This window comes from Empidonax traillii, unplaced genomic scaffold, assembly GCF_003031625.1.
Source record: "Empidonax traillii isolate 1590-97213 ecotype Southwest subspecies unplaced genomic scaffold, ASM303162v1 scaffold363:size828163, whole genome shotgun sequence".
NCBI lineage: Eukaryota > Metazoa > Chordata > Aves > Passeriformes > Tyrannidae > Empidonax > Empidonax traillii.
In genome coordinates this window covers 507447-527900 of record NW_020955556.1, presented here as the reverse complement: position 1 = coordinate 527900, position 20454 = coordinate 507447, and the positions used below count along the sequence as shown (strand labels likewise).

General features: G+C 40.4%; 1 protein-coding gene across 2 annotated transcripts in view; it reads right to left on the bottom strand.

The window, feature by feature from the left end:
* Positions 1 to 323: 323 nt before the first annotated feature.
* The window catches only part of GABRB2 (gamma-aminobutyric acid type A receptor beta2 subunit), a 110551-nt gene continuing 90420 nt past the window's right edge, over positions 324 to 20454 (bottom strand). The window contains exons 3-7 of one of the 2 annotated variants that reach the window (XM_027892702.1): positions 18572 to 18709; positions 17283 to 17435; positions 15432 to 15676; positions 4193 to 4243; positions 324 to 781 (exon numbers count right to left, since the gene is read on the bottom strand). In XM_027892702.1, the coding sequence (XP_027748503.1) occupies positions 434 to 781; positions 4193 to 4243; positions 15432 to 15676; positions 17283 to 17435; positions 18572 to 18709 (935 nt within the window). In that variant the 3' untranslated portion in view covers positions 324 to 433. The remainder of the gene's footprint in view (positions 782 to 4192; positions 4244 to 15431; positions 15677 to 17282; positions 17436 to 18571; positions 18710 to 20454) is intronic. The other variant, XM_027892703.1, reaches the window with a different exon arrangement.

The following is a 20454-nucleotide window of genomic DNA, read 5'->3' as shown; positions in this document are numbered from 1 at the left end:
CAGTGTAGATGCATACCTCAGATATGCAGTTTCCCTGGGAATGGCATGTACTGCTGTTGAAATTCAAACTTGTTTCTCAAATGCTGCTCTATAATTTGTAACACTAAACTGAAATGACCATCAAAAAAAGGACCAAAAAATAAAAAGGGAGCGAGGGACAATGAGATAGAAATCATTTTCAAAATCCAATTTGCCTTCACATCAAAATGCACTTATATTTTGATCGGGGGATATGTCCATACCGCAACTTAACATAGACACGGTTTAGCAGAGACAACCAAAACATTGTAAAAACAGACCATAGAGTGGGCCAGCAACTAAGGTGTTTTAAAGTAACTTTTTGTCCTGAAGAGAATTTTTCTAAGTCCCACTTTTGGCTGTACAACCGATTTGAAGAGAAATCCAGTTCTTGCTTCCTGCGTGGCTTTGTTTCTTAGTTCACATAGTAAAGCCAGTAGACAATATTGAAGAAGGAAAAAACCACGGGGAAGAAGATGCGGGACCACCGATCAATGGCATTGACATCAGTCAAGTCAGGGATGGTGATTTTCAGCTGCGAGGCCCTCCTCCGTAGCCGGCTCTTCTTCTGTGCCACGTGTCTCTCCAGGGCGTTGCGGCCGAAGCTGTGCCGGGGCAGCCCGGCCTTGCGGTACTGGATGCTGGAGGTGTCGTAGGCCAGCATGGTGCTGCGGGGGTCTCCCAGCCCCATCACGGCCTCCGAGGCAGCCATCTCGTTCTTAATCTCTAGCGTGCTCAACAAAATGTTTTCATGCGGGTCCATCTGCAAAAAACGGGAGAGCGGAGTCAGCAGAGCGGCGAGGAAGCCCCCCTGGCTGCCGGCTGGAGCCGTGCTGAGAGGGGCCAGATCTGACCCTGCTGACTGTGCCTGAAGGACCTCAAGCATTTCCTGCCATTTACAGGGAACTCGAGCAGCAATAGGGCCAGCGTGGGCCAGTGCAATAAAGGGCATTTCCCCAGGCTCACATTTAGCGAGCACGAGCTGGAAATGAAGTACACACTCAGCTCCTGAAGGTGGGACTCTGGGAAGGGTATCTGGGGAAAAAATGGAACTTTCCAGGGGTTTTGAAGGGAAATCAAAGGGAAAAGGGTCTGCTTTGTTTCAGTTTTTCTTCCTTCAAATGAAAGCTTCTGCTCTGCCATAAACTTGCAGTACTCACGAGGTCTCTCTGTCTCTTTGAACAAGGCACAGAGCACTGCACAAGGGAATGCTCATTTTCTGTCCCTACACTCCAAACAGCACTGGTGTTTACCTGGGAAAAGGCACCATATCTAACTATACCTAGGTGGAAACTCTATCCCCAATGCTAATGCATTTGATAAATACAGTGCATGCTGTGGAGACCTCAGTGCTGGAGCAGCAGAGATCTCCAATTTCAAGCAAGGAAAAAGATCTGCAGAATGTAATCACATCAAATGTACACTGAACAATTGTTTCAATGGGTAGATTTAGATACCATGCATTTTTTTAAAGGCAGTTCAGCCAAAAAAAAAAAAAAATTAATGCAATATTGTAAAGAACCCCTTAGACAATCAAGAGGATTTCAAAGATAAGGAACTAAATTCTACTCTTAGGCAATCTGGAGTAGATCTGAAGTATGGCAGGAGAAATTAAAAATAATCCATTTATAGAAAACAAATATGAAATCATTTAGGAAGTTCTAATTCTCCTTAGCCTTCCCTCTAAATATGTATTTTGAATTGTTTGATTAAAGAGTATAATTAACTAAAAATACTTTAAAAGAAATAACAGCTAATGAAAAGCTAATTAATTACACTAACTTAGTGATGGTAGTGCAGATATACTCCAGGTCAAATAAGAGACAAAATTGTCCCAGAGCTCCTTTAAGAATAGCTCAGCCACATTACTCATTTCTGGGGTACAGAATATATTCCATGGGTATCGCTCAAAGGGCACAAACTGTGACTTTTGGGGACTTCTGAACAATAATATGGAATTTGTCTACTCTGTAACATTTAGAAACCAGCCATCAGCAGCAGGTACCTCCTGCACTACCCCAGTACACTGTATTTGCCATCATTAAATCCTCTATGGATACTTCCCATGGCACTGGGAGAGAAGTGGGGTGAAAGCAATTGCTTTTAGTGCTCTGAACTGGGCAGTCAGATGCTCCCAGCAGTGCTTTGGACCTACTGAAACACTGTCATTTGAGTGATTACATCTGTTCGAGTGATGCACAAAAACTGGCATTGCTGAGATGCCATATTTCCCTCTCACTTTTTTTTCCACCCAATCTGTGTGAGTTTGCACCCCTCTAGTTTCAGTATATTTGAGTTTTAAATTAGATGTAGTGACTCAATGTGAAGCAACCAAAATCTTCCATTTTTGTTTGCTTTCCATCAAAGCCAGATGAAATCTTTAAAGTTTTGGGTGTGTTAGGAAATCCATCTTTTTTTTCAAAAGCACTGAAAAAATGGGAAAGTTGAGCTGGAACTCAAGAAAAATTAATTTAAGAACCCTGTAACATGATACTGAGCGTGGTGAGGAAACACTGTGTTCCAGCCAGGAAGGCCATCAAACTGGTTCTCATCTGCATCAGATAAAACAAAGGTAAAAAGAGTATTCTGCCATTAAAACAAACAAAAGCATCCATGTGGAAAAGGTTTCAAATAGATCTAGGAAACTCTCAAAGGAGCTTTCAAACACTTTCTTATAATGAGTGCAGTTATTTAAAAATTCTTATGTGACTTTTGGGGGCAATTAATTACAGGTCCTTGGCATTCATTGACCCCAAGAACATCTAAAATCAAAAGAGGTAAGCATCTTACAAGAGGGGTGCAAAGTCATTGGCAAACGACATTTTCCAGAGTTTCATGGGATATTAAGAGAAGAAGTTTCAGTTGACATCAGGGGAAGTTTGACATAATATCCACTAAGGTGATGGTTTTACCCCTTAGCCCAGAGCCTGGTTATTTTCACCACAGTGCTTTCTAGGTGCATTCTAAAAGACTATTTTTGGAAAGATTTTAGTGCCAATAAACGTGTTCACATCTTAAATCTTCTTAGGATGAATCTACTTTAAGCATTTTATCCTTTTGATCTGAAATGATATTAGAAATTTGAGTATTGTTTACATACTTGCATACATTCTATGCAACACATGCAAGGGAAGTTAATTTAGTCTACTAGAGTTAGATACAGACAAGTTTTAGTGACATGCCATTCCTTCAGTTAACTTGTTTTCTTAATACAGCAAACTGCTGCATGTATCTGGCAATCCTGAAGCAGCTAGTAAGATTAGTGATGCTGGGCAGAAAAAAAAACATTTAGCAATACTCTAAACTATCTTCTGGGGCAAAGTGTCTTCTCCTGCAATGTATCACACTGATATCAGGACAGCATTTTTCAATATTCCAAGAATTTTTCAGGAGAAATAATGAAAAATACAGTAAATATTAGTGATGGGCGAACCTGCAAGTGTTACAATAACCAGGTAAACACCACAAAGTTCAGGTGCTTCTTGAGCATTAATTTGACCCTCCTGCACCTGAAACAGTGAACTGACCATAGGAGCAACGGCATTTTTTAATGGTATTTTGAATTCCCAATGTAAAGGAACTCCCAAAGTTCCAATCCAGAAGAAAGAAAGAAAGAAAGAAAGAAAGAACAAAAAACACAGAATAAATTAACCCAACTCTTGAACCTTTGACAAAAGGCTCCCTGTCAGCTTAGAGAAAGCTGGGAAGGAAATTTCCACCAAGTAGGTTCGCCCAACTCTAAATCAAACATGCTCTTGTGCCTGAGTGACCCCTGAGACAGAAAGCCAGTGGATTACAGTTCTTGCAAACAGCACCCCCCGTTCAAAAGGATCCCAAAGCGCTTTACGAGCATTAGAAAGAAGAACCACTTCACTTTCCAATGAAGCACAATCACCTCGGAGGTGAAATGTGGTGACTGACAGTGCAGAACAACAACTATATTTTAGTCAAGGAAATGGAGAATGTTGTAGCCAATTGAAACTATGGGTGGGTGAGTGGTGGTGGGAATGTTGGGCAAGCAGAACAGTTACAGAAATTGAGATTTGGCCACGTGCCTGGGGCGGAGATGACCACGCTATAAAAAAGTGCCATGGGATCTTTAATGACCAGAAATGGTCAAGACCTGAATTTTAAGTGTCTGAGGATAAAAACATTAGAAAACAATGAAAGATACCTTTGTTGAATACATTTCTGGACAATGATATGTGCCAATTATTCTTCTGTCCTGTAAGTTAATAAAATCAAGACCAGTTTCCTTAGAGATAAGGTAGCTATTATCTTTCATCTAAAATTAAAGCACTCTAGGGTAATAATAGGACAACTAATTAAAATATATAGGGACCTCTAAGCCAACAATTAGGTATATTCAGGTGTATTTTGGCTTCAGAGGTGCTATTACTGCCTTGCTCTGCTCCTCAAGGTAACATAACATTGTGATGTAAATGTAATTTTTCCGACTGGTCACTTGACCAAGGAAGGTATGATGATATGAAAACAATTATTAAAATTATTCTGGGGAAAAAGTAAGTGTAAAAGTGGTTTCAAAAGGAGGTGGAAGAAGGTTAAAAAGATCTCTTGGTGTTGAAGGATTGTTCAACCATAGAACACAGACTCTTTATGGTGAACAGGAGGGTTCAAACTGAATGGAGAAATTCCCAGGGACGAGAAAGGAAGGGAGGATGAAGATGAAAAAGCAGCAGCAAGTACTATGGAAATAAAAGGTGAAAGCAGAAGTGGAGAAGAAATGACCAGAGTTCAGCAACTATATGAGAGGGTGAGGTTTGGATAAATCAATCTTAAAACTGGATGACAAAGTATATGGTGCAAATGATATTCATTTATAGGTCCAGGTCAAGTGGAAGAAAAGCTGACTCTGGAGCCTTGAAAGAGGCCATGACCTTTATGATGGTCTCAAACAAAGGGAATACAGAGAAAAGTGCAGAAATGTTACCATCATATATTCTTCCTGATACCTAGAAACTCCAAAATGATGGCTTTCTCGAGGAATTCCTCTCACATTTATACATTAGCAAATGCAAAATACAACAAAATTACAACTCCCACACACATACATCAGGAATCCTCCTAGGATGACCAGATCTCTCAAACAACTAACTCTCAGTAAACCAGCACACTGGTGATTATGCTCTACTGTTCTACCAAACACAACGTGATAACACTGATGAACTGAAAGGATATAACACTGCCATTCTTGCTTTCTCATGTACTATTCATTTTCACCTACAACCCTCAGTTACAGACAGGGTACTGATGGCTCCTTTCATGGTAGAATGGCTCAGAAGCTGTGGACACAACAGGCAGCAGGGATGAAACTTCCCATGGAAAAACCTTGGGAAACAAAACAGCTGTAAAGTTGTCATGGGATGTTCCACCTCACCAGCAAGGTCTGAGTTACTGCCTGGGAACCACTGACCCCTGGGGCCACCCTGACCACACGAGGTGACGTGGGGGAGGAACATCAGTTCTGTATAAGCTGCTCTCAGGTTCACTCTGGGAGAAAAAAGAATTCATTATTTCCAAATGGCACCTGCCTAAAGCTACAAAGACATTTCTGACAAGATAAGCCAGTCTGCTGAGATAAAGCTACAGAAATTTATAACACACAAATGCCTAATATTTAAAAATATCAAAACTGAATTTCCTGCCAGCATTTGAGTTACTGTTTATGAAACCAGGCTAGAATGCACTGGCTCAGATCGTGTTATACCCCTGATATTTGGGTCAGGCTGAACAGCATGAGGTTAGAGGGCGGCAAAATTGGGATGACTCGTAATTTCAGGTTACTTTGCTTGGTGTCAGGTCAGAAAATTTAGAAGAACTCTGAAAATTAAATGAGAATTTAATTTAAGTTCTTGAACTTCCATAAGTCTAGAAATCTAAGCAAAAAAAACCCCTAAGAAACCTGTAAGAGTTTAAAAATAAAGAAAAATTGAGAAAAAAATGCAAGATCTGAACATGGAGTTTTAACATTGCTCTAAGTACTTGTAAATCAATTTCTAGACATGCAGTTTTACCTTCTGATATATGTGACTGTGATCATTGTCTTTAGTAACACATCAATAACTTAGCTGCAAGTACTGGAGGGTTACAGTGAAAACACACTTCCTTTGGCATCCGTGACTTAAACACAGCATTCCATATTTGAAGAACTATTCCCACAGCAATGACAGAGGCTGAAGCATCTTTGGTTTGGTGGCATTTGAATAAAACCCTCGAAATGTGGACTTGTTCAAACTGCTGCCCAGAATCCCCCGTTCTAACCCAAAAGCAAACAAGAGCAATAGGCAAAGTCAGGACTGTCACTGGAAATGTGGTCCAGAACAGGACACCACGAGGCAATGGGACAGTGATATCCTGTCCTCAGCTGGAAGCAGCAGCAGCTTCTCAAATGCCACAGAAACACCCCTGGGGGTTCTGGAGCAGGTGGGATAAATCACCTCAGCCAGCCAAGAAAGAGGAACAGCAAGTGCTGTGATCCTGGAGAAAAACATCTCCCTCCCTTCCCCTTTGGGCCGTTCAATCCAAACTGATCCCCAGGAAAGGGAAGGAATCAATTCTGGAGTGAGGCCTCCGTGTCAGAAGTGCCATTCTCACCCTGGCAGCAAACAGACTGACCAGAAACAGCAAACAGATGCCTGAGCCAGCAGATGAGCTCGCAACTTTACTTAGGTAGATCCGTTAATTAAATAGGACAAACAAATATTAAGGTTCATCATGTTTTCAACTGATTTCCAAACCCAGCAACAATGGAAAGACACATATGGAGGAAACAATTTTCTTCTTTTTCAACCTGCAAAAACATATCACAATAATGGGCTTAAATATTAGTTAAGAATTCTAACTGGGAAGGTTTTCAAATCTGAATAACCTTCATATTGATGTTATGACAGTTAAAATAAGGTTTATCAGTTGCTCCTCTAAAACAGCTCTGTAAGACACTTAAGATGTTATTTTTCTTGTTTGAAGTCAAATAACTTTAGTTATTTGCAAAGAACTTTACAGCACCTCCCTGTCGTGAGAGTGGGTGGGCTGAATGACAGTCTACCAGTATTTTATCCACCTGACCACAATACACTCATTTGTCAACAGATTCATGCTTGTGATATTCTTGGGCCCAGCCCAAAGGAAAATATGGCCAGAGGCAGCATGAGGTCCAGGGATAAAACCCTAGAGAGAAACTGCAACTAATTCAGCAAAAAAAATGAATTAAAAGTCCTGAGATTTTTCTACGGAAAATCACTGAGAAGGTTTTGTCACAGGAAAAAGAAAGATGAATTTTTAATGTTTTACAACAAATTCCCAAATTAAAAAAGATGCAGAAAAGTAGTTCTTATGATCATGGTCAGTGATGATTTAGAAGCCTGAAACAGAGCCAGCTGCACAAGAGACGCTGCAAGGCTCACAGGACCAGTCCTGACAATACTAAAATGGAAAGTCTTCTGCTTTCAAATTATGAAAAAAAAAAAAAGGCTGAATTTGCTGACTTAATTAGAACATTTCTCTATGTTTGACTTGAACACTGATAGTCTGCTTTTCTGGAGAGTCTAACATTTTGTCACTCATTTTAAAATGAGTGACAAGAATGAAGGAACTTTGATGCCAAGACGTGGTTAGTCATTTCAAATTTGTTTCTAAGTAAATTTCTGCGTATGCAAAATATATATCAATATTATGTATCACTGCAAATTTTGTATTACACTTGATTTTGTGTAAGCATTAATTCTAGAGAAAATAAAAATCAGATTACAGTTTTCTCCATAACATTGTGGTGCCCTTTTGTGCCTGTAAACTTCAACCAAACTTGAGTTTGATTAGTTAAACATATTATATTTCTATAGCAATATATATAAATATACAGATACACCTGCATAATATGAATTGATGGATAGTCAGAGAATTTCAGAACATATTTAAATTGGAGAAAAATTACTTGGATTTTTGGCAATAGCGTGCAGTTTGTTCTTGACACACATGATTCTGTGGAAACAAGAAAAGAACAGATACCAACACGCAAATATTGCAGGTGTTTGTGTGAAACAGGATTCTATTCAATGTTACCCAATTTTCATCAGGTGCATTTCAGGAAGGGTGATCTACTTGGAACGTGAAAGCTACTGATGAGTTAATATGACCAAATACAGGCTTCTCTTAAATTGAAAATGATTATATATTGCATCTGCCTCCTGGTACAAAAAGGAGTAAGACATAAAAGCTGAGGAATCATCCCCCACAACAGTTCCCTCTCTTCAAACAATACCTATGTGCAACTGAGTTTTTGATCTTCTCCTCCAGCTTTATTATCATACACTTCAATAAACACAAAACCTTCCATGCTACCATTGAAGCTACCCAAAACTGCAGCAGCTTGAAAGTAAACAAGCTCAGAATTTCAGCTAGTAAAACATATGCTAAAGCCCTGAACTTCTGGAGACCTTCCTTGCCAGCTACCTGCAGGAACCTTTGAACATTTACAGAATACAGGGACAGAAATGGCTCAAACAAAACACTACATGAAAATAATCATACTGATTTAGGCTGCGTGACTTTCACTGCTGCATCCTTCAGGCCAGCTCACAAGTCTTAAGTTTCTGACAACTATATTACCAGAAAGCTGGGTTTGTTTTGATGACATGAGCAAGGACAAGCATGAAGTGGTTTTTGCACATGGCTTTAAGATACAAGAAGTTTAGGGAGAAGTCTCAACAAGTTTTTGCATGGGGAAGAAAGTTAAATTGAAGTTTTCTCATATTTCTAAAAGAAGAACTAGAGACATAAGAATAAAAAAAAAATAAAAAAAGCACTTTAGATTTCCATGTTTTATTATAATTTTTATAATTACAGAGGTATTGTTACAACTAGTTTTTAAGCAGTAAAAAAGATATATTCATATATAGGCATGGCCATTCAATTAAACCTTGACAAACTCTTTGGAGCTGATGTGTTTCAGGGAACAATCCCCCAGATTCCCCAGCCAGACACACCTTCTGGCCAGCAACTACAGGAATTGCTTCTAGTTCACTATACATCATTTGTCTTTTTTGTGTCTTATTTCTTCATAATTTGATACAATTACCTAAAGGGCACTAATGGATTCTTTCCTGAATCAGGAGTGTGTTCCGTTCAGGGTCACAGGCAGATCTCAGGCTGCAGATGCAGCACAAAAGCAAAAGGGAGAATGTGCTTTAACCAACAGTGTGCACACACTGCTCCTACACTAATTAAAGGTGGCATTCAAAGGAGCATGGCTGCAGAAAAAACCCTCCCACGGCTGACGTGACCTTTATTCAGATGTCATGTGGAATTGAGGAATTCCACTACAGAGCGTGGAAACAAATCAGCTCCTGACTCTGACCCTGCTGCAAAGTGCTGGGAGCTAAATCTGCAACTTCCTCCAGTATCACTCCAGTCCAAACTCTGGGTTCATAACAGCACTGAGAGGCTGCTCAGGCCCCCTGCCCACTGCTGCCTGTGTCATCTGCAACCGTTCCTTGGTAATGCAGGAATGCAAATGGAGGAGAAAGAATTAACTTTTATAATCCATGCCTACTTTATTACACGGCCTCCAATAAACTTCAGTGTAAGGAATACCTTCTGACCCTGGACCAAGAATCAGTCCTCGTGTAGCTTTACCTGTAGTGCAAACAAAAGGGAAACTCTGCTTGGAGGAAAGAGGATGAATGCTTTCACTGACAGCTGGACAGAGACAGCATTAGCTGCAGCAATATAGAGCAGTGAGGATTTGAGATTTTAGACTGAAATTTTAAGAGCTTCCTGTTGCCTTAGAGTTTTAATATCCTGTTCAGTTTATTAAGGGAGTCTGTGCATATAGCCAGTTTAAAAATCCTCTTCTTACCAAAAGCTTTTACAGCTTATTGCAAACATGCTTTATATGCTTATTCATGTTCTATACTACAAGTAGCTCTACTCCATAGGGTATGAGGTGCAGTTCTATGTAACAGGTACTGACTGGTTTTAGGTACCTTTGCAATAGTTCCTCCTCCCTGGAGATACATTATATGATTTCTTCAGACTGAAATGAACAACTATTTCTATGAACTGAAAAGACCAGAGACAAGACAGCAGCGAATCAGAGGGGAAACGAAGGCATTAGCCAGGCCTAATTGTTTTGGAGCACTGCTTTGGAGCAAGGCCCATTATCTGCAGCCTGCAGCCCCACTAATGCACCTTTACACCAGCCTGATGATTGGGGAGAGTGACCCTGGCTGTCTGCAGGGCACTGAAACCATCACGAGTCCACCTGCAAAGGGCCACAGCCACACAGCAGTGCCTCCCCTTTGGCTCAGGTGAACACACTCCTTCCCCTAATTCCATCCCCTCCATCAAAGAGCCATCTGTGCCAACACCACCCAGGCTGTTCCGTTATTCCCTGCTAAAGTGGCCCAGAGAAGTCTGGCAGCTGTCCTGGTAATGCCAGGCAGCACAGCAATACCTGAGCTGAGGCCATTTCCAGGTGTGCTGCTGCACTGGAGGGCAGTGCTGACACAGTGCCAGTGTCCTGTCCAAGCACACACACAGAGCCAGTGTCCTGTCCAGGCAGCACACACACAGTGCCAGTGTCCTGTCCAGGCAGCACACACACAGTGCCAGTGTCCTGTCCAGGCAGCACACACACAGTGCCAGTGTCCTGTCCAAGCAGCACACACACAGTGCCAGTGTCCTGCCCAAGCAGCACATACACAGTGCCAGTGTCCTGCCCAAGCAGCACACACACACAGACAGCACTCTGAACACAGGTACCTGACACACAGTGCCAGTGTCCTGCCCAAGCAGCACATACACACAGACAGCACTCTGAACACAGGCACCTGGGCAAGCAGGGAGCTCTGGAGCCCCTTTCTTTCCCTGCTACACTGTCCAATGGCCACAAACTGCCATCCTCAGCCTGCCCAGTTCACGCTGAAATAACTACTGCAATCACCTGTGAAACAGGTCATTGCATGGCCCTGTTTGCCTCAAAGCTCTGATAATGCAAAGGAGTCCCTGAAAAATGAGAGCTGTGAGGAGAACTATCAAAATTTTCCAGCTAAGTTGGTCAGACTCGTTTCCTTTGTCAAAAAGCTGCAGGGAAAAAAAATTCAGCAGCTGAGACAACTTGAAGGAGAAGAAAGGTACCAAGTGAAGTGCAGCTGAGGGCAAGTTAAGCTCCTGTTTGCTCTTTCCTTGCCACCTCACGTTCTTTAACAACTCTGGGCTAATCCAGATATAACAACAGAGCACCAGTAGGACAATGAATTGCAAAGACACCTGTATTTGTTTAAATGTTCTTTGCTCCCTAAGCCCTACATTAATTTTTCAAGTACACTTCTATTGTATTCAAATCTATTAATATGCTGTTTAATTATCATGTTGAAATTCCACGTTCTTTACTTGGTACCCAAATTTTGGATAGGAAAATGTCATTAATCTGACAACTTCCCGTGTTTGTGACTTGCACTGTGCAGCAGCAATGCCCTGTCACTGCCTCCTGCCTGAATACCTTACATAATACAAAGACCACTGAGCAAAGAATTACTCATTGTTTTAAAAATACATTCAGTATATTTTAAAAAAGTGTTTTTGTTCAGAAAAGAAACCTTATCTAAACATGCAGAGGTCAGCAATGTCACTTCACATTTCTTAAAAAAAAAAAAAGACTGAATAAATCTGTATAAACAGTTCTATGAATCATTGCGTAACACCCTGACATTTTTCCCCTCTTTTCCAGAGGGAAGTTGCTTTATTACTGCTCACAGTAACAGCAGCATGATTGCAAAATTGGAGGTAGTTTATTTCTGTGACTTTGCTTATCAGGTACTGCAGGTCCATCCCTGTGCACTCGCTGCACCCTCTGTGCTCTGAGTCAGGCTGGAAATATGTAGGATTCAATGGTCACTGCAACTGCATCCAACTCACACCACATTCAGTGAGGTATTTACACGTGAAAAACACAATGCCACTTGTGTGAAGTGCCATTCCCCAAAGGAAGACAGTCAGCTGAACAACACTGGGAAATCAGAGGCTGGAATTTGACGCTATGTTTTACATATCTGTTAATCATCTTGAAGAAGCACAGACAGCATATTAGATTAGTGCCCTGAGCCTAAAGAAAAGATAGAATGAAATTTGCCTACAAAGGATTAAAAGGTTCCTGATGGCCATCAGCATTCTTACTTAAAATACAGAAGTCCAGTGAATAAAAAGGGGATAACAATGGTTTAGAATATATAATTGGAGTACATACACCCTCCTTTATGGCACACTAGGCCTTCCAGCAGAAATACAACCCTCCCAGTTTGCCTGTCCTTATTCACTCTTGCAGTACTCTGCCACTCAGAACAGAAGAGATTAAGAAATGTGTAATTATCAAGGTAACAAGGGCACTTGAAGACATAACATAAGAAGATAAACTTGAAAAGAGAGGTGAGGAAATGGTGTGACTGCTATCTCCAATAAAGGAGGGATGTCTAGAGTGAGAAGAAAGTCAGTGATTTATCTGTAAACAACAACACCATTGTTTACAGAGAGAACAATCAGCCTTGAGGAAGGCAAAAGATGGTGAGCTAAGACTAAAGGAACAAACTGCTGGATGCAGCTTGAGAAGTTTCGAGAGTGGAATGATGCTACTCAAGCCATTTTAACCTGAACTCACTGCAAAGAAAATTAAGCAAGTCCAATATGATTTAACAAGTCTGTGGTAATGTATCTGCTGGGAATTGAGTCTGAATCTTCCTGAGTTCTATGCTCTTTAAATTTCTCCATGATTTCATTACTCAGGTTTCAGTATCCAGAAGCAAATCAAGATAGAAACCCAATTCTTTCCCTTCCTTTCCCTTACCCCAAACAGGTCCAACAATCTTTGAAAATGAGGGAGTACGTGAAGTTACAATCTTCTGTGATGACTCAGACTAGATATAATTTTTTTACAATGAGAGTGATGAAACACTGGCACAGGTTGCCCAGAGAGGTGGTGGATGCTCCATCCCTGGAAAACATTCAAGGTCAGGTTGGACAGTGCTCTGAGCAACCTGATCTACTTGAAGATGTCCCTGCTCATTGCAGGGGGGTGGAGTGGGTGACTTTTAAAGGTCCCTTCAAATGTAAACTAGTCTATGATTTTTAAAAAACCAAAACAGAACAAACCCAAAACTCCCATATTCGGCATTTGATCTGAATGTGATATGAAATCTAAAGAAGGATTTGGCCACAGTTTCACACTGAATAGCCACGGGGAAGCTCTGCAGCCACCCTGATGGAAATCCACGACATTTCCCTCCTGAGCCACCAAATCTTGCAAAACTAGTCCTTCGCTACTGGATCCTAATTACAGATGGAGTGTTCATTTGGTCCCATTTCTAAAATACTCTAGCTTTTTTGAACAACTGCATCTGAACTAAATTGAGCAGTTCAGGCCCCTTTCTAATTCTTATACATGAAAATAATTATATAATATTTGGCTTCCCTTAATAGATAAAATATTCAGGTCCATTAAACATGAATCTGATTTCTTGCAGCTGGTCAGACACAAGAGCAGCTGTTGGCTCCACTCCTCTCCTCAAAGCAGCAGGACAAGGGTCTCTGATCTCTCCTGTTTGATTCCCTGTCACTGCTGAAAGGGCTGCAAACCTGATTATCAGATCAGAGGGTATCTGGGTACCAGGGCAGAACTGCCACACCTTGTTAACCATGCTGGCCTAGGATATTAAGTAAAAGGCTCAGTACAAAGAAAATCTAAGTAAAGATGTTCCCAGAGCACTTTGTGTCAATCCTGTAGGCAAATTCCCGCAACAGTTATTGGAATTAATTCCTCTGCTCACTTCATTGGATCCCTGCCCTGGTTAGTGCTTTCAAATTCTACTTCATGGTCAGCCATTTGCCACTAGACTTGACTATTCTGTTACATGGCAGAAAGATCTATTGTATAAATAAGAATATCAAAAATACACAAGTGAAAGCGTGTATAAAAATATACCCCAGCAAGTGGTGGCACTCTGGCACCCATGGATCCAACACAACTTGACAAATTAAATAAAAACTCACAGCTTTTTTTTTTCATTGCCGAAAAATCACCAATAAAAAGAAAGAAAAAGATGAACTTCAGAGGTAAAAGATGATCTGTGTTAACACAGCATCAAAATTAATCTCATTATCCATTTAACTCTACTCATTAAAACATGTTTCTTTCAATTTAAAATGGGTGAGATCTGAGCCATGGCAATATAACTCTCCATCTTAAAAGGCTATAACCTATAACCTACAAAATTGATTTGTTCTATCACCATGTGATGGGTTTTTGTTATTCCAGCAAATACAGAACAAAATGTTCTGTCTGCAGGCACACTATGTGTGTAGAAGTGTATAAGGTCTGAAAAAACATGAGAAATTCCACTACTAGAGCTGTATGAAACTTATGTTTCCAATTCACAAATAATCCCTTGTTTTTTTCTAATTTAGTTTTGTTTTTTAATCCTTTGATTTTTTTCCCCTTGGAGTATCATGCTGAATTACAAATTCAAAAAGCTTCCCTTCACAAAAAAACCCCAACAAAACAAACAAACAAACAAAAACCGAAGAAACAAACAAAAAAACCAATAACCAACAAAACCCCCCTCAAAGATAATTTAGCTTTATTTAACTTGCCAATTTTGCATGTATGTGAAAGTTTATGTATTTTACACTGAGCACATTTTTGCATTCAGCCCAGATTTACCACTGTGTGAAACTCATCCAAAATGGTCAGAGTGACAAATTACAAATGCTTTACGATAACTGCCCCATTTTCATTAAGCATAATGGATTCTTTTCCCAAAGTGTGTATCTTGGCAAACGTCTTCTCTGCCTTAATTCTCCCTCCCTGGGGGACCATTTTTAGATTCAAAATTAAGTACACAGCATGTTGATGTTTTATTTCTGCGCAGTTCCTCATTTAGTCAATAGTATCCTGGACCATTATATCTTGAAAATATGCAAACTTGTCAAGCTTTAAACACTTCTATAGCAAATATTTCTTATGCAGCTCATCTGAAAGATTTATGAAAGCAGGTTAAATTTAGGCTTTAGTTCCAATGTTCCATACAGCTCTTACTAGAATATCAGCTACAGCCATCATTTTGGATTTTTTCCTTTGGAAACAGATATATTTAACTCTCCATTCTGACTAAGAAAACATCTCTCAGTAAAGCTTTAAAAACAAGTCTCTCAGCCTTCCATGCTAGAGGGCAGCGTTCACTGCTGAGGTGGTTAAATACGCTGCTCTGCAGACTGAGACAAGATCATCACAATTCCACTCATTTTCTACAGAAATTACACTGAAAGCCCTGTCTGGCAGCAGTGAGGGTGTGCCCTCCTGAGGAAATGCTCCCAGTACCCCCCAGTGCCCCCCAGTGCCAGGTTACCTTGTTGACGTCCATCCGCAGCTTCTCGTTGTTGGCACTGGCAGCTTTTTCTGCCGCTTTCTTCTGCCGCTGGGGGCCCCTGCCAAAGAAGATGTAGTTGACCAAGGCATACTCCAGCAGAGCCATGAAAACGAAGACAAAACAGCCCATAAGGTACATATCGATGGCTTTCACATATGGAATTTTGGGAAGAGTCTCTCGGAGATGGGTGTTAATTGTTGTCATTGTGAGCACAGTTGTGATTCCTGGAAAAAAGAATTGACAAGTCCAGTGATTGAAATAATTTTAACTTTCTAGTATACTAGTTCATAATATTCAGAGTTGAAAAAAATTTTTTTTTTCCCCCTGGTGGAGAAAATACATCTCCAACCTCTCTCCTTATTCACAGAATCGTAGAAAGGTTTGGGTTAAAAGGAACCTTAAAAATCATCTCGTTCCAAATCCCCTGCCATGGGTGGGGAGTCTTCAGGTGGTTCATAACTCCATCCACCCTGGCTTTGAACAGTTCCATGGATGGGGCAGCCAGAACGCCAGGCAATGTGTTCCAGTGTCTCACCACCCTCCCAGGGAAGAAGAATTTCTTCCTAAGATCTGACCTAACCCTGCCCTCTGTCCGTTTAAAGCCATTCTCCCTTGTCCTGTCACTCCATGCCCTTGTCAAAAGTCCCTCTCCAGCTCTCTTGTCCCCCTTGGGCACTGGCAGGTGCTCTGAGGTCTCCCTGGAACCTTCTCTGCTCCAGGCTGAACGATTCCAACACGGCTGCACTAAGGGCAAATTATGCCTGACAAATTTGGTGGCCTTCTGCAACAGGGTTCCAGCAACCCTCTGCAATGAGTCTCAGTTTTAAATCAGCAGGCTACAGTTACTGTTGTCTTGCTTTACTCAGGCATTTTCAGGATATCTGCAGTCTCAAACTCTTAAGGGAAAATGCCACCCAGAAAGGTCTGGTAAATCTCAGACAGTATTCTCTAAGGTTAAAGTGTCAGATTCTCAATAGCATGTTTTAAGTGGGTTTACTTATTTTAGCAATACAAGATCTGTACTGGCAGGAATCAGCCTGATTTATACTGATTTATCTGTATCTATTTGGCAATAGATATAGATATTTATTTTTGCAACATGTTTGAATCCTCTGATGAGGGGCTCAGTATAAACATGGGGGTAGTGATGAGATACAAGAGTACTCCAGAGATTAATTAGGGGGACAGTTTTGCCTTTGGAATGTAAGGTAACAGTAAGGAAAAAAAAATCACAGAATCATAGAATCATTTAGGTTGGAAAAGACCTTTAAGATCAGAGTCCAACCTTTAGCCCAGCTCTGTTCCCTTCTCTGGACCCGCTCCAGCCCCTCGATGTCCTTTCTGAAGTCAGTCTTGAGGGGCCCAGAACTGGACACAGTATCTGAGGTGCAGCTTCATCCCTCAAGGACAAGTGAGCTACAGAACCCTAGTAAAACCTTATTTAATTTGTACCTGAAAGGAAAATTCATAATTTATAATCCCTAACACAGTGCTGAATGTTGTGTTCTGGCCTGCCATGGGCAAAAGCAAACGAGGTGCACTGTCTTTGGAGGCAAAACAAGCAATAAAAGAACAACAGACAATGTTGAGACACTTAGGCTAATTCTGGTTACAGTGATTATACAGTTAGCTCAGTCAGACATGAAATGTCTTTAATTTTTATTTAAATTGGGATGATTTAAATGCTGATTCAAACAATCAAAAGTTTAAGGAGCAAGACATAAAATATCTAACAGATTTTTTTTTTCAGATCATGCACTATCTGCTAAGCCAGAAGCCAGAAAAACACTCAGCTAATGCACACTGCATGAGATGTGTAAAAATGCCTACCTAAAGCAACTCTTGCAGCTGAAGCATCATAATTAATCCAGAAGGAAACCCAGGACAGGATAGTGATCAGAATAGAAGGCATGTAGGTCTGCAGAATGAAGTAGCCAATGTTTCTCTTAAGTTTAAAGCTGAGAGACAGCCTTGGGTAGGCACCTAAAAGAGAATATTTGGCATGGCTGTAATTTACTTGTATAAAGCCTAAAACCATTTTTCTGTCATTTTGGTTTTATTGTTTCATGCAACACAGAGTACACTGAGAGCTGAAAGATCCAGGGTTATCAGCTGCAGAATTTCTAGCAAGAATTGGGATTAAAGAATCTTTTATTCTAAGGGTACAAGGATGCTCTAGGTGCAAATCTGCTGGTATCATAACGTTCAACAATCAATAGCCAAAATACCTCAGAGCAAGAGAGCACAGAAATGCCTCTTCCCTGGCAGACTGTGGTGTGCCCACTTCAGTTTAACCCTCATTCTCTTCTCTCCAAGAAATTCAACACCTGCCTTGTCTCTGGATACCACAAGTAATTTCCTGTACGAAACACTTGTTGAAATGGGTGCCTAGAAATCATTATTAAAGTCTCATTTCTGCTTGGTTTTGAAGAATTTGGGATGGACCATCTTCCTACAGTCCCTTCAAAGATGATTTCTACCCATATCTGAACTTTGAGGATAATTTGTTAAGCACACCCACAGGTTTCCCAGGTAGGTAAGAGCCCGACCCAACCCCTGCCTCTCTTGAACAATTTAAGGTCCAATCTGATTTTCTCCTTCTCCTAAGACAGCATCTTTTCAGCTCTCAAAAACTCATACACTTGCTAGAAAAGGCTAAACTGAAAATCCCGTGGAACAAGGATTTTGAAGGTTTTACACAGAAGACAAAATAATTAGCCTAATACATCCACAGCTTGGTAAAAGGAACATCTAGAAACAGGGAGGAAAAGGTTCCTAAATTTCCTCCAGACTGGGTTGTTACTGGCTGGGTTTCTGGCCATACCAATACACTGAGGTGTGTAAGTGGCTTAATCCAATTTCACAGGAAAACAGAGCATACAGCTCATTTGATGGGCCTGAACGTGACAGATGGCTGTCCCCTCTGCAGAGGTGAATGAATGATGCCCTGTGCACCACCAGAGCCGTAAAAAACCTTCCCCCTTCAAAATTCACACCTGAGGCTCTAATTCACTCCTGTTTCTAAAATTTTTGCTCAGATCCTGAACTGCATATTGTGAATTAACCCATTTCTAAAAGTCTTCCCAGTGAATTCCCCTTTTAGCCTCCCCTCCACAAACCTGTAGAGAAAACAACATTCTTGGTGATAAGCTTGTAGTCTACGATGGAGAACTGTGGTAGCTCAATCTTGGTCACTCCTGTGACAGCATTATCACCCCCACGCCAGTAAAACTCGATGTCATCTGTGGTGTAGCCATCTAGAAAAACAGGAGCAAACAATTAACACCCACATCTCTTCTGACACCACAGAGAACAGTCCAGACAATTCACTTGAGCATAACTTCAAATGTATTTCAAAAATTAAACCACTCGTAACACAATATGTAAAAAAAACATACAGACATAATTCTAATATCAAAAGGCAATCTTAGTGCATTTTAATATTTGTTGGGTTTGTATTTTTTTAAAGACATATTACATGAATATAGCAATAAAACAAACCTTTAAAACCAAATGAAAACTACACACATCCCATCTCTAGATATCAACTGTATGTTCAGTTTAAAGTAACTTCTGATCCCAAGGCTGGATAGAACAGCAGGAGTTTGCTGCAATTTCTGTCCCTGGGCACTGGTAACAGAATCATTTCCTCCTGGTGACCTGGATGCTTTTCTGCCTTGTGGTCCATGGTCAGTAGAGGAGAGAGGACAGTGACGGTAACGTAAGTGATAATTCAACATACAGTTGGCTCTGTGTGCTCTGTGGTTTGTAACTGGACTGTGAAGGAAGAGGACAAACTCTGGTTCAAACCCATTTAGTTTTCACTTGTAAAAACAGCATAATCCTTTTCCTAAAATGGCTTGAATGGAATAAAAGACAGCCACATTCAGTGAGGCTTGGAAGAGGCCTTGGAAGAGGCAACTAGAGCAGATGCAGCAATACCCATCATTGGCAAAAAAACACCCACAGGAAACCACCAACCAAAAAAAACCCCACCCAAAAAAACACCCCAGAACACATGTTCACACAGTCACAAAACATATGCATCAAATACAAATCTGGGTTTGCCAGACCAGCTGGCAGCTGAGCCAACTTGCACACTCCAGAGCTGGTGGACAGACATCAGAAATCTATTGCAAAACCAGGAAATAAGATATTCATTAATGTTCATAGCCTTCTAAAGACTGCTGTCATTGAAAACTGTAAATAAAAATAATTCAAACATCAAAAAATGACTGTGACTTTTTTGGAAACTGAAACAATAAAATTACATATACATATATATAAACCCATGATTTTAAGTTCTCACCCACAAAGGACAAAATTATACACTAAACACCATTTTAGAGTGCTCAAATAACACTTAGTTTCAAGGAATAATGCATTATGCATAGAATCTATAAATCTCTTTCTGCACATCATTCTATTTCCCTCCAATACAAAAAAACCCTCTATTTTCCTCCACACAATAAAAGAGCACCATGCTTTAAAAGTTTGTTTCCTTAAAAATGACCTAAAATATGTGTGGCTATAATAAACTCCTTCTGCAGGTATTTGAGACTGAAACCAACTCTACTTACAAGTTAAAATTATTTAAAGACCAACCGATTTAAAAGAGTAAGAAACAATCTAGAAAAAATAATCTGTGGCTCTCTGACAAGAAAAAAGAAGAATTAGTGAAAGTCAGCTCAATATTTCTGAATTATCAGATCACATGCTGGTAAAGTACAAAGCAAAGCATACTAAACCCAAACATTCTCCAAGTCATTTTTGCAAGAATCTGAGTTAAGCACAGGACACTCTGATTTAAACTGTGAAACAACTGTTGGTTTACTAGCTATTAAATTGAAGGTAGCACTGGTACCAGCAGAGAGAATCTGATTGATTGCTTTTCCCTCAATCACTTCTATATCATCAGAAGCACCATTTACTCCACGTTCAGAAAGTTCCATTTCTCTTGCTGTCATGCATCACACACCAGCAGTCAAGCAAATCAATACAA